This window comes from Paralichthys olivaceus, chromosome 11, assembly GCF_024713975.1.
Source record: "Paralichthys olivaceus isolate ysfri-2021 chromosome 11, ASM2471397v2, whole genome shotgun sequence".
In the NCBI taxonomy this organism is placed as follows: domain Eukaryota; kingdom Metazoa; phylum Chordata; class Actinopteri; order Pleuronectiformes; family Paralichthyidae; genus Paralichthys; species Paralichthys olivaceus.
The window spans coordinates 1420001-1432388 of NC_091103.1; the positions used below are offsets into that span (position 1 = coordinate 1420001).

General features: G+C 43.8%; 3 protein-coding genes and 3 non-coding genes across 7 annotated transcripts in view; all 6 read left to right on the top strand.

Annotated features, from left to right (window-relative positions):
* rps3 (ribosomal protein S3) overlaps positions 1-2684 on the top strand; it is a 3950-nt gene extending 1266 nt beyond the window's left edge. The window contains exons 4-7 of the mRNA XM_069533797.1: positions 601-695; positions 1683-1870; positions 1969-2175; positions 2616-2684. Coding sequence (XP_069389898.1) covers positions 601-695; positions 1683-1870; positions 1969-2171 — 486 coding nt within the window. The 3' untranslated portion in view covers positions 2172-2175; positions 2616-2684. The remainder of the gene's footprint in view (positions 1-600; positions 696-1682; positions 1871-1968; positions 2176-2615) is intronic.
* LOC138412124 (small nucleolar RNA SNORD15) lies at positions 336-483 on the top strand. The gene has a single exon (XR_011244632.1). It is a non-coding gene; the product is annotated as a small nucleolar RNA SNORD15 (small nucleolar RNA).
* Positions 1277-1425, top strand: LOC138412123 (small nucleolar RNA SNORD15). Its single transcript, XR_011244631.1, has one exon. It is a non-coding gene; the product is annotated as a small nucleolar RNA SNORD15 (small nucleolar RNA).
* On the top strand, positions 2329-2476 carry LOC138412122 (small nucleolar RNA SNORD15). Its single transcript, XR_011244630.1, has one exon. It is a non-coding gene; the product is annotated as a small nucleolar RNA SNORD15 (small nucleolar RNA).
* A 1437-nt stretch (positions 2685-4121) lies between the features above and the next one.
* Positions 4122-6835, top strand: kctd14 (potassium channel tetramerization domain containing 14). Of its 2 annotated transcripts, none has more exons than XM_069533795.1 (4): positions 4122-4278; positions 5266-5490; positions 5608-5742; positions 5860-6835. In XM_069533795.1, exons 1-4 carry the CDS (start codon positions 4198-4200, stop codon positions 6169-6171), a joined length of 753 nt encoding a protein of 250 aa, XP_069389896.1. In that variant the 5' UTR covers positions 4122-4197; the 3' UTR covers positions 6172-6835. The 2 variants fall into 2 exon arrangements, with proteins under 2 accessions (XP_069389896.1, XP_069389897.1); XM_069533796.1 differs by having other exon boundaries at positions 4130-4278; positions 5284-5490; positions 5860-6311.
* Positions 6836-9448: 2613 nt separating this feature from the next.
* Positions 9449-12228, top strand: LOC109644217 (CD276 antigen-like). Its single transcript, XM_020109559.2, has 4 exons — positions 9449-9620; positions 9740-10059; positions 10932-11406; positions 11569-12228. Exons 2-4 carry the CDS (start codon positions 10017-10019, stop codon positions 11909-11911), a joined length of 861 nt encoding a protein of 286 aa, XP_019965118.2. The 5' UTR covers positions 9449-9620; positions 9740-10016; the 3' UTR covers positions 11912-12228.
* The last annotated feature ends 160 nt before the right edge of the window (positions 12229-12388 follow it).

Below are 12388 nucleotides of genomic sequence, written 5' to 3' on the forward strand. Positions count from 1 at the left end.
AGCTTTTCAGGAAGAATGTCAACTCAAATCCTTGAACGCACGAAGAGACAGAGTATTTTAATAAGTGTTTTAATATAACTTACAATATTGAACCTTTGAGCAGTAAATCAAACCCACACTTTTAATTGTACTGTTTTCAACATCGCTTTCAATTCTGAGTAAAATGAAATGTTCTGATTTTAACTTCCCACAAATGAAAATGCTATAGTTTATATATATATATTATATTCTGTCAAAGTAAAGTTTGACCAATCGTGACACAGAACATAAGACTACAATGAAGTAATCCATGACTGTAGTCCAGTATCAAGACACACGTGTCTTTATTGTCCTCCCTTCAGTGATGATACGATGACGAGACAGATCAGGACTCAGTCTGGTTCTGGTTGGAACTGGTTCAGGTCCACGTTCTGTGGTTCTGCCTCAGTTCCTCAGAGCAGCGAGTCTTCCTCGTGAAGACACAGAGGCATTTGTCTGAGAAGGGTCAAAGCTCCACGAGTATTTTAACACTTCTAGTAATATTCTTTCTGGAGTGTAGGAGCCATTTAACGTCTTCATCCACAGTGTTGATGGTGTTTGACTGTGTCCCCCTCTCCGTAGCTCTATGCTGAGAAAGTCGCCACCCGTGGTCTGTGCGCCATCGCTCAGGCGGAGTCTCTGCGCTACAAGCTGCTCGGAGGCCTGGCTGTTCGTAGGTAAGCCGCGCCGCTCTGGAACAGTCACCGACGTGTTTTAATCATCAGTGTCGTCTGCTCTGGATTTATTTTGTACCTTTTTTGCATCGATCAGTTTGAGAGAAGTTGCATCATAGCACATTTTGTATCTTCAAGTAACCCAGGACGTTTACCTGGACTCACCTTATTGTACCTTACAGTTCTTTAATAACAAAGAAAAGCACTGAACCATGAACGTATAAAATCAAAAGTGATGAGTTTTAGAGGCGATCACTGCCTGTAGCTTCTAACATGTCCTTCACAAAAGACATATAAGACTTAAGTTGTATTATAAATGTGTTTTGGGATAAATAACCACATGCGTCGTGTTAACAACCATCATTTCTAAGTTTGTTGATGGTGAAATTCAACAGCCTCAAGTTGAAATGTAAATAAACGTGGTTTGATTTTAAAAGGTGAACAAAACCTGGTTTCAAGCGATAAATTGAGAATGTTCCTGTGATATCGGTAAACAGACGATGGCCGTTTAAATTTTATAAGTAGAAAAACCTAAAATACATAAACAACGACAGGAAACGTGCCTGGTTTACTCTCAGGTCTCCCTTCAGTGATGATACGATGACGAGTCGGAGCAGGACTCAGTCTGGTTCTGAGGACACTGGTTCAGAGCCACGTTCTGTGGTTCTGCTCTGGTTCCTCAGAGCAGCGAGTTCTTTTCGGGTGAAGACATCGAGGCATTTGTCTGAGAAGGGTAGAAGCAGCACAGACGTGCATCGTTTTAGCCGCTAGTGAAAGAAACCTGGTCAGTCTGCTCGTAACGGGCCCACGAACTGCCAAGAGCAGTAACTAAAGTAATATGTGTACACGTCTGTAAACACTTCATCACTTGTGTTAATTCTGTATGTTCAGTTTAAAACCAGCGTAAAATGTGATCTCTGTGCTACTTGTGCTTTTCCCTGAAAACCCAGATGCTTAGTAAGACGTTCTGTTATCCGTCTGTTCTTTCAGGGCGTGCTACGGTGTTCTGAGGTTCATCATGGAGAGCGGCGCTAAGGGCTGCGAGGTGGTGGTGTCCGGCAAGCTGAGGGGTCAGAGGGCCAAGTCCATGAAGTTCGTTGACGGCCTGATGATCCACAGCGGAGACCCGGTCAACTACTACGTCGACACAGCCGTCCGCCACGTCCTGCTGAGGCAGGGTGAGTGTCGCTCCGCCGCACGCTGCCGCCAAGTGAAAGACACATCAGGGTTTTTCTGTTGGTGTTCAAAATTACTTGAACTTGTCGCTCGTCCTCAGGTGTGCTGGGCATCAAGGTGAAGATCATGCTGCCCTGGGACCCCAGCGGTAAGATCGGCCCCAAGAAGCCCCTGCCCGATCACGTCAGCATCGTGGAGCCCAAGGAGGAGACCCTGCCCACCACACCCATTTCTGAGCAGAAGGGGGCCAAGCCAGAGGTGCCCGTCATGCCCCAGGGGGGGACACCTGTGCCCACCGCATAAGAGGGTGAGAGACAGCAGCAGCGGTGCTACAGTAACTCAGTGATGGAGGCCGTGCTGGTCAGGTGACAGGTCGTGGATCGTTTGCTCTCTAAATTTGAGGATGTGCGAATAGTTACAGTGCAACAGCATTAAATCAAATCAGGTTCCAGTCTGATCCCTTCGGTGATGAGACGATGACGAGTCGGAACAGAACTCAGTCTGCTTCTGAGGTAACTGGTTCAGAGCCACGTTCTGTGGTTCTGCTCCAGTTCCTCTGAGCAGCGAGTTCTTTTGGTTGAAGACATCGAGGCATTTGTCTGAGAAGGATCAAAGTTTTAGCAGCTTCTGAAAGTCTATATTTTTATAATCTGTCAAGAAACAAATATAGTTTTCTGCTTCCGGAGGATCTGATTGACCGGAGTATTTGAAGCTAGTTATTAATTGAGTGTTTGTGTTTTTTTACAGGTTTTCTACCAGATGGAAACAAGACCCGGTGATTTTTGTGTACAAAAACAATAAAATCTGGAAAATACACGTCTGCACGTTGTGGTCACTTTGTTACTGTGTTAAATAAATGTTGAGTTTCTGAATCAAAGACGGTTTGTTAGTTACTCAACTTAAGAAATGTTTAACTGAACTTTGTCTCATCTGTCTCTTACTGTTAAACAGGAAATTAATGTTTGCAGAATTAAAACCAGCAGCAGTTCTGGCAAAACATCTGCTTTCTTATTTTCTGCTGATGAATTGATTCTAAATGTTAATGATTGAAAACTTCAGGCTCATCATCTGATCTGCTCCTGTACAAACTGAGCTCATTTACATTGTGTTCAACTTGCAAAACAGTGTTTCAACTCCTTTTCTGACTTCGTGATCTGATCCCAGATCAGTTTTCAGAACATGACTGAAGTCACGTGATCCTTAATCTGAGGACAGATGTCTCACTCTGCTGCTGTTTCTGGTGACAGATTCCTTCACCACGTACAGAAAGAAAAGTTAGAGAAGAATCAATATTTTATGATAAAGATGCTGAACTATGAAGAATGTCTTCTTGGTGAATCATAGTGTGAAACACCCTGTTTCATTTATAGGTTAAAAAGTTTATGATAAAATATCTAAATCATAACTGTGATATAACTCAATGTTTATAGAAGAAATAATATGATTGATTGTGTTAAATGTATTTTCAGCAGCAAACATTTGTAAATTTCCTTTAACACAGAAGCAAATTCTGTTCATGAGCGAAAACGCAGACCTTGTACCTGAACTCATTTCATTAGATCTGGATTTGGAACGAGCTGGATGTTTATATGTTTGAATGTAATTGGTGTTTAGGATTATATTATTTTACTTAAATTAGTTTGAAGCGTATATACTTGTACAAATAAAGAGGTGTTGCCATGGATACAGTGGATTACACAGTGAGCTGCACTTGGTCATTTAACCTGTATTTGTTTTATTTCAGACGATTAATTCAGCCCAGTTAACCATTAACATTTTCTTTTTCCTGAGAACCATTGAATCTGTCCGCTACCATCAGTGAACAATAACAGAACTGAAGCGATTCTGAAAACCTGCGAATTCTGGAGGAAGTTCTGAAGACTCTGATTCCTAATGTACATCATCCTGTAATCAGCAGGTTGATTTTCACAGAGTAGAAATGTGTAGACTTGAGTCCCAGTAGTCTGATGACGTGATATTGTTCTGTACTTAAAGGCTGCGTGTGATGTCATGAACCAGAACATCAGTGTTCAACACAAACGACAACAACAAGCATTTCACCTTAATTATAATAACTTGTGAGTTTATATAGAACCTTTCTAAAGACACTGTGACGCTTCACATCTGTCAGAGGGGGCGAACCAGGACGTGAACAGTCCAGTTCGAAGTGAATCATTCGTTGTCAACACACGCAGACGGAACAATGGCCAAGAAAGCGGCTGAGACATTTCACAACCGAGTGACTCATCCTGTCATCACCAAAACATCAGGTCCGGGTTAGACCACGCCCCCTCGCTGCTACCTGTTGAGCTGTGTGAAAGCTCCCAGCATGCACCTGGACCGAGCGGTGGACAAGATGAGTCTGCCGGAGCTGAAGTCTCCTGGAAAACAATCTGCTCCTGCGAACACAGTAAGAGCTGCACATCTGTCACAGCAGGATCAGAGCTGCACATCTGCAGCTGCACATCTGCAGCCTCCGTCAGAGGAGCGGGGAGAATGAAGCCTCCACCTGTTCCACCTGTGAACAGGTGAATGGCAGCATCGAACGCTCACCTGCAGCTCCTGTGGTTCGCTCTTGACTCCGATGTGACAGATCCCAGTTTGTTCAGGGCGTTTTTTTTTTCAAACAGAGGAAACTCCTGAGATCAGATTCTAGTTGTTTTTCTCTGGAAGGTGAAGTTGAATGAATGTTAGTGACAGAGTGAGAGGAAGGTGTATGGGAACATCTGGTTTAGCCTTTAACACTGTATATTATATATAACATAGATATATATGATGATTCATACACTCTATGTGGGAAAGTAAAATGTAGATATTAAAGTGTTGATGATAATAATCCTAATGTGAGCGTGGCCTTGTTTTGATGTCACCAGATCAGTTATTGCTTTTGATTCTGATATTGTGGAGAATCTAAGAGCTGCTGCTGCTGGAACTGGGTGTTTCTGTCACAGCTCAGACGCACGAGTTCTTATCAGCCTGAGCTAATCAACGTGGAGGCGACTGCAGCTGCCGCCCACATGACATCACTGTCATGTCATGGACGCCGTCAGCCGTGTCACGGCAGTCACACTGAACGCACTGAGAATTAATACAGTCATTTAGTTTGACGTGCATGTTTCATCACGTTGGTTTTGGACACAGATGTTTGTGTGACAGATGTTTGTGTGCCAGATGTTTGTGTGCCAGATGTGTGTGTGCCAGATGTTTGTGTGACAGATGTTTGTGTGCCAGATGTGTGTGTGCCAGATGTTTGTGTGCCAGATGTGTGTGTGCCAGATGTTTGTGTGACAGATGTTTGTGTGCCAGATGTGTGTGTGCCAGATGTTTGTGTGACAGATGTTTGTGTGCCAGATGTTTGTGTGACAGTGTGATTGAGTTGACGGTGGTGTCCCCTCAGCTCTCCCCTGTTGTGCAGCTGAACGTGGGCGGTCAGCTGTTCAGCACCTCTCTGAGCACGCTGAGGAAACACCCCGGCTCCAGACTGGCCGAGATGTTCAGCGGACAACCCAAACTACGCACGGACGCGCAGGGACGCTTCTTCATCGACCGGGACGGCTCTCACTTTGGAGCTGTGCTGGAGTTCCTGCGGTCAGAGCGGCTGCCCACCGAGCACATCCAGGAGGTTCGAGTCCGGTGGTTCATTTAGAGAATTCATCAGTGAAATGTGTTGTTGGAAGGTTCCAGAGAGTGTGTGTGTGTGTGTGTGTGTGTGTGTGTGTGTGTGTGTGTGTGTGTGCAGGTTCACAGGGAGGCAGTGCACTACAGCATCAAACCACTCATCAAGCTGCTGGAGGAAACTCCCCAGATGTTTGGAGAGCAGGTGGGACGACAGCAGTTCCTCTCCAGAGTCCCACACTACAGAGAAAACATCGAGGTGACTTGTGACTCCGCTGAGTCTCCAGCTCTGCTGCTCGAAAACTGATGTTCAGTTCCGTTCAGTTTTGTGGGAATCCTGAACTGTCTGATATCGATTTCCACATTTTTCTTCCAGGTGCTGATACGAATCGCCAGAGCCGAGGCCATCGCCGCTCGCTGCTCCACCATCATGATCTGCGTGCTGAGGACGGAGGAGGACCTGGGCTGCTATGAAGAGGCCATCAACAGCCTGGAGGCGGATAAGGAGTCGGTGGTGACGTTCGGGCCCTGGAAGGCGACTCTCTCCGTTAAAGACTTGCTGGACTGTGTAAAGATGGACATCAGCAGTCAGGGCTACAAGGTGAGCATCCAGCCTCACGTCATGGAGAAGAGCTTCCTGTCCAAGAGCTACGACTACTTCTACAAACTCGTCTTCACCTGGTGGTGACGAGTGAAGTGAAGCGGAGGACCCCGATCATTACGATGCAATAGATTCAATCATACGCCATTAAAGTCAAGAAAAATAATATTGTGAAGTTGATTTGTACATTATCCAATAGGTGAAAATTCAACAGCCAGTTTTGCAAATAAATGAATGAATACACAAATTGACAACAGAATAGGAAAGTATATAAATAGAGGAATTAATACAAAGGTAGAAAATAAAATAGGAATATCAATGTAGGTCACATATTATAAATGAATTAATGTCCACATTTATTTTTAGTGCATATAAATATCTAATGTCAATTCAATGTATTCATCTCTTAATGAATCTTCTATTTCTTTATTTTTGACAGTTTCAATCCTCCGTTCTGTGTCAGAGAAAAACAGCCAATGAATTAATACATTTTCTTAAAAAACCCTGTTTCCAAGTTTCCACAGTATTTTAGATGAATTAGTTTGTTCGGTCAAAGTAAAAGGAGTTGATTCTGTTCACTCACCAGTTTAAACACCAGGGGTCAGTACAGAGGCTCCGTGTTGAAGTGAAGACCTTTATCTAATAAAACATTCTGGTGCTCATGTATGTAACGATAGTTTCTTATCCTGTGTTCTGTTGGTGAAGTCGTGTTTTACTGCTGCTAAACGTTAATAAACTGTAAAACTGTAAACTTACTGTTTCATCTTTTATGTTTTTGATCTGCTGCAGGAGAAAAGACACTCACTTGACCGTGTGGAGGATTTTACCTGACAAATACTTTTATCCATCTTTGAAATATCTTTAAAGACGTTTGTTAGATTTGATGGTTAAAGGAAATTCAGTTAGTACGAAGTATCTTGTACTCAACAGTGAGTTGACCCAAATGTAAAGACACAATAAATACTTTAAAACCTCAAAGCTGAAGGTGAGTGTCAGAGCAACGAGTCCTCACCACAGAGCAGGGCAGGTTTTATGACAGCTCCGTGCCCGACCACTTCCTTTGTGAAAAAAACAACCTCAAGTGAGCGTTTCACATAAGAAACCCAGGTGCTCACGATCGAGAGCCATGAAGTAAAGATAATAATGACCTAAGTTATAGAGGGTCGTTCAAACAGCTGTTTCAAAGAGGAGGAATTACAAGAAAACCAAAGAAGCTAAATAATACAATGTCATTTAAAATCAACGACAGCAGATAGATAATAATAATAATAATACCTCATTTAAACTCACACAGCTTCCTCTCCTCCAAATGACTCCTCTCTCTCTTTCATCCATCCATCACTCCACCTCTTCCGTCGCTCGCTGCTCTCCTGATTTGTCTGTTGTCGTATTGGCAGTGATACTTCCTCTGTATGGATCCTGCTGTCGGTGGTGCGGTACGTTGGCAGCATTGATCTTCTCTCCAGAACCTTCCTACACGTCTCTTTGTGGAGGACGTAACGTTGCCTCATGTCGCGTGGTCGTGGATGGATCACTTCTCAGATGTGAGATGAAAGATTTAACAGCCGAGAATCAACGACCAATGGTCCAAATGTTAGAAACGTCTTGTATTTGATTTTTAAATGTCATTGTTTTATTTTGCTGCTTGTCTTTTTTTCTTGTGGTTATTTATCCTCTTTTTGAAACAAATTGTAACGACAATAAACTTATTATAATTACAACATATGTCTTTGGCTGCGTGTGACCGACCAACATGGAAGTGGAGGCACTGCGATGATCTAACACGGAGTCTGTGATCAGAGCCAGAACTTTAGTGTCCTCTGAGTATTTCAGGTGGTTGTTGTGGATGAGGGGCAACACTTCAGATCTTCAAAACACAACTGTCTTTTATTTCTTCATCTTCCTTCACAGTAGTTTTACAGACGTGTGTAAATGACTAAAATGAACTCAGCTCTGTGTCTTTGAACATATCTGAAGTCAGGACTGTGTTTTGAACTGTAAACAAAAACAAAACTCAGGCGAAGATGGAGCCGGAAGCTCAGAATGCAGCTCTGAAGGAGCAGGCTGCAAAGCAGGCAGCAGGACTCTCTGCTCTAACTGCAGGAGTCATTGATCTCGTAAACAGGATAGGTCAGCTGACTGCAGAGAATACAGTTCTGACTGAAGACAATGCTGCTCTGAAGGAGCAGGCTGCAAGAAACACTGCTCTCGCTTCAAGAAACTTTGCTCTGGCTGCAGAAAACAAGGATCTGAAGCCGCAGCTGGATGCGACCAATGCTGCTCAGGCTGAAGACAATGCAGCTCTGAAGGAGCAGGCTGCAGCAAACGCTGCTCTGGGGAAGCAGACAGACTCCACTGCCTCACAGCTGTGTCAGGCCAGTGATGACTTCGGTCGACATGAAGAAGTCTGTGGACTCAGCACATAGAGCTCATAGATCTGAAGAGGGTGATAGAAGTGAAGGAGGAAGAAAACGTCTCCCTGAGGGCTGATCTTCAGCTCCAGCACCAGGAGAACCAGAGAGGGGGAAACGACTGGGAGGGGAAATATGAAGCTCTGCAGAGTAGAGTCCAGCTGACGGGGATCTGATCCGGATCTGGGAGAAAGATGGAGAAGTGGTACTCGTGCATCAGCAGGACATGTTACACGCTTCAGGTATGTTACATCACAACATTACAGATTTGAGTTGTATGGATTGTAGATTTGTCTCATGTTTAGACTTTGAAGAAGAAAATAATGAGTTCAGTTCTCAAACTTTTTACACCACGTACCTCCGAAGACATTAGGTTCTCCGAGCACCACTGTGATGACCGACATTAAAATACAGCGACGAAGGCCTAACCTGTCCAGCTGCAGACAGATCCTGCAGGAGGAAGGTTTGTTCCTAATGAGAAAATGATTTATGATGAGTTCATCTGTATGTCAGCGCTCTTAAGTAAGAGGAAGAGAACAAGACAGCAGAAATTCCATTACAATTTATTTATCGCATGTTTACTGTTGGCGGCCACTTCACTCTCATCCTCATTTGGTCCTTCCTTCAGAATATTTCACATTTGGAGCCACGACTGTCGTGTTTTTGAACACTAGTGTCAATTTTATAAAAATGATATGATAATATTTCTGAGATTCTTCCGTGTACCACTGGAGAAACGACGTCACTCTCACACCTCCGACCACAGCTGAACAACTACATGGTTTCATCTTTGTTTACCATGAAAATGGCAGTTTACTTCCTCTGACGCAGGTTCTGTGTATTCAGACAGAATCCTGTGTTAACCATGACATCACGACGTAGAGTTCACACCTCCAACTGTCTTATGAAACCACAATTCAATTCACTTGAGCCTGATTTCTATTTGGATCTGCACCAAATCACACACACACGCATAAATATCAGTCGTCTAAACACGTCTGATTGGTTCTTCAGAGGTTTTCTCTCAACAAATATGTTTCAAAATGACCGATCTCGCTTATTCTGGATCCACAACAAACTTTAAGGAGCTCCTCCAAAACAAATGGTCAGAAACCAAAACTTCTGGTGAGAAAAATATCATGTCAGTTTCTCTCAGGGTGCTGCGTCTGTGATTTAATGGCCATTGATGCTTCAGTCAGTAAACGCAGCATATCACTGATCACCTGCACTAATTGTCCTTTCAGCCACATCTCATTATCATCTTCGTCTTCATCATCATCATAACATGTGGGTGAAAGCTCTGGAGTAAGTGGAAATCATTTGATGCTGTTCATGAATCGGACCTCAGATGAAATATGTTCACTCTCTAAGGAGCCACACACACACTGAACGCTGTTTTCTAGCAGGAGGCGAATGCTTCACAGAATCAGGTCAGTCCACTGTCACACAGGAAGTGAGTCTCGATGAGGGAGCGGCAGCAGCACGGAGACAAACGGAGTCGCTGTCAACGAGAAAACAACCATGATGAGAGTCCTGCTGATGATCACCAGTCTGCTTCTGACAGGTATTTGCAACAAGTACTTCAATTTGCAGAGTAAAAGTACAGCTGCGACTGCTGGAGGTTTTAACTGTACACAGGTTTGGTTCCAAACTTAACGATCTGCTCACAAAGGTCCAAAGAAATCGGAGGGGTCGTTAGATGATTGATGGGAGAGGGAAAGAGAACGTTTAGTGACTTCCATTACAGAAGTCACTTTACACACAAACACAAAGAGCAAGACTCAACACAAATATTCAAATGTATTTTTTTAAAAGCTTTAAACAGATGAGTCTTAGTTGTTTTTTTAAAAATGTCACCGAGTTGATAGAACGTTGGTCGAATGGAATAAATTCCAAAGAGCAACAAAACTTTGATGCACAGTTTACTTTGGTCTTTAACCTGCGGAGAGGAACAACGAACAGTCCCTGATGTGAGGAGCTCAGGTTCCCGCCGGTCTGATGTGCAGCAGTTGTTTAATGTGAGCAGGGGCCCGGTCGTGTGAAGCTTGATATCTAATCACCACGACCGTGAATCTGATGAAGTGTAAAGACAGGAGGACATTTACTGAAAATGAATTTCTGGTCAAACTACGTTGATTTAAAATATAGCACCTTTCTCAGACCACAGTCACAATGTGTTTCTCGTTAATAAAATCACGATACATGGGTCAAATTCAATGGGTTTTCAGTTTTTCTTTCAAAAACAAACTTTGACAGATACTGCAGAACATGAAGTGAAAGGATAACCTTTAGTTGGGTGCGACGGGCAGTGAGCACTGATCAGAGCCCGGCCACAATTATTTGGTGGCAGCGTTCTGGATCCACAAGATTTACTGAGGCAGGTGAACAGGGAAATGCAGCCATCGGAACTGTTGACAGATGTTCTTGTGTTTCCAGGCGTGTGGTGCAGCGAAGATTCAGTATTTGTGTACAGCAGAGTTGGAGGTGACGCCCTCCTGCCTTGCAGCAACCCGGTTCCCTCAAACTGCTCCCTCATCTCCTGGACCTTATACGAGGGCTCTCAGGTGACCTACACCCACGAGGTCATCAAGGGCCAGGTGAACAACAACTCCGACAAGAGCGGCCGCTTGTCCATCACAGCCAACTGCTCTCTGCACTTCCATGACCTCAGGGTTGATGACGTCGGCTCGTACATCTGCTTCGAGGGTGCAAAACCCATCAGCAACGTTTACCTCTCTCTCCTCACTATCTCTGCACTTTCCAGTATCGCAGACCTGCAGCCTGGAGGAAGCCTCATCCTGAGCTGCATCCTGTTTTCTTTCTATGATACTGGGACCTGTCAGCCGTACTCCAACGACTTCAGCCTCAGCTGGGTGACTGCGGACGGTGCTGTGCTGCCCAGAGAGAGCAGGTCGTCGAGCTTCTCTCACGTATATTTGTTAATATAGACACTTTCACATTTGAACTGTGGTTTGGAGCGTCCACCTTCATTTGTTTTTCATAGTATTCAATAGTTCTGTGGTGCAGAGGGATGATTTGACTGTCAGCTGTGTTTCTCTGATGATCTCCGCAGGTACGAGCTGATCAGCCGCACACGTTGCAACAGCACTCTGGTCACAAAACTCTTGGTGGAAGACAACCACAGGAAGTGGCGATGTCAGCTAAACGCCACACGAAACAGCAGGGCGGTGTTTCAGGATTTCACGTCCAGCTTCCTGTTCCAAAATCCGTCCACAGACCAAGAAGTGCCTCCGTCATCGCTCACGGTTTGTTCAGAGCGGCAGCACGTCAGCCACATTGTGCTCTGTGTGGCTCTGCCGCTCATGGTGATCACAGTGGGATTCTTCACGTGGAGAGGAGGCCGTCACAGAACCAAAACATCTGCAGCTGAAATCCAGATGCAGCAAATAAGCTGACTGCTGACCACTGTACCACATGGTTTATTTTATCAGGCATTTCACACAGAAACTGAACCAGACAGAGAAACAAAATAGAAAGAGAGGAAGTAGTTTGATGTAAAGAATCAGATTTCATTAGTTCAGTTAATTGTTGGCTGTTGTTGGCATCAAACAGCTTCACCGCTTTCTTCTTGAATTTATCAAAACTAGAAATATGTCTTGTAATTGTGTCAAATTTTACTGTAGAATTGAGAGTGTTTGTACAATAGATGCAGATTGCAGGATCAATTAACCATGTGAGTTGAAATCAGTACAAATAAATGTAATTTAAAGAACTGCTTCATTTTTCTTTTTGTAATAAATTGACCTTTTTTCAATCATGATTATAAAATGTCAACATATCATCTGACTGATCCTAAATAAAGTACAACTGAATCACACACATTTCAAAAACAGGTGTTCAACACAAACTGTGTCAGGCTGTTCTCATATCAG

Excerpts from the sequence above, each read along its gene's own strand:
- kctd14 (XM_069533795.1), top strand. The coding sequence starts at position 4,198 with ATGCACCTGGACCGAGCGGTGGACAAGATGAGTCTGCCGGAGCTGAAG. Across the intron at positions 5,491-5,607 it reads CCACCGAGCACATCCAGGAG|GTTCACAGGGAGGCAGTGCA; the intron begins GTTCGAGTCCGG and ends GTGTGTGTGCAG. Across the intron at positions 5,743-5,859 it reads ACTACAGAGAAAACATCGAG|GTGCTGATACGAATCGCCAG; the intron begins GTGACTTGTGAC and ends TTTTTCTTCCAG.
- LOC109644217 (XM_020109559.2), top strand. The coding sequence starts at position 10,017 with ATGATGAGAGTCCTGCTGATGATCACCAGTCTGCTTCTGACAG. Across the intron at positions 10,060-10,931 it reads CACCAGTCTGCTTCTGACAG|GCGTGTGGTGCAGCGAAGAT; the intron begins GTATTTGCAACA and ends TTGTGTTTCCAG. Across the intron at positions 11,407-11,568 it reads GTGCTGCCCAGAGAGAGCAG|GTACGAGCTGATCAGCCGCA; the intron begins GTCGTCGAGCTT and ends TGATCTCCGCAG.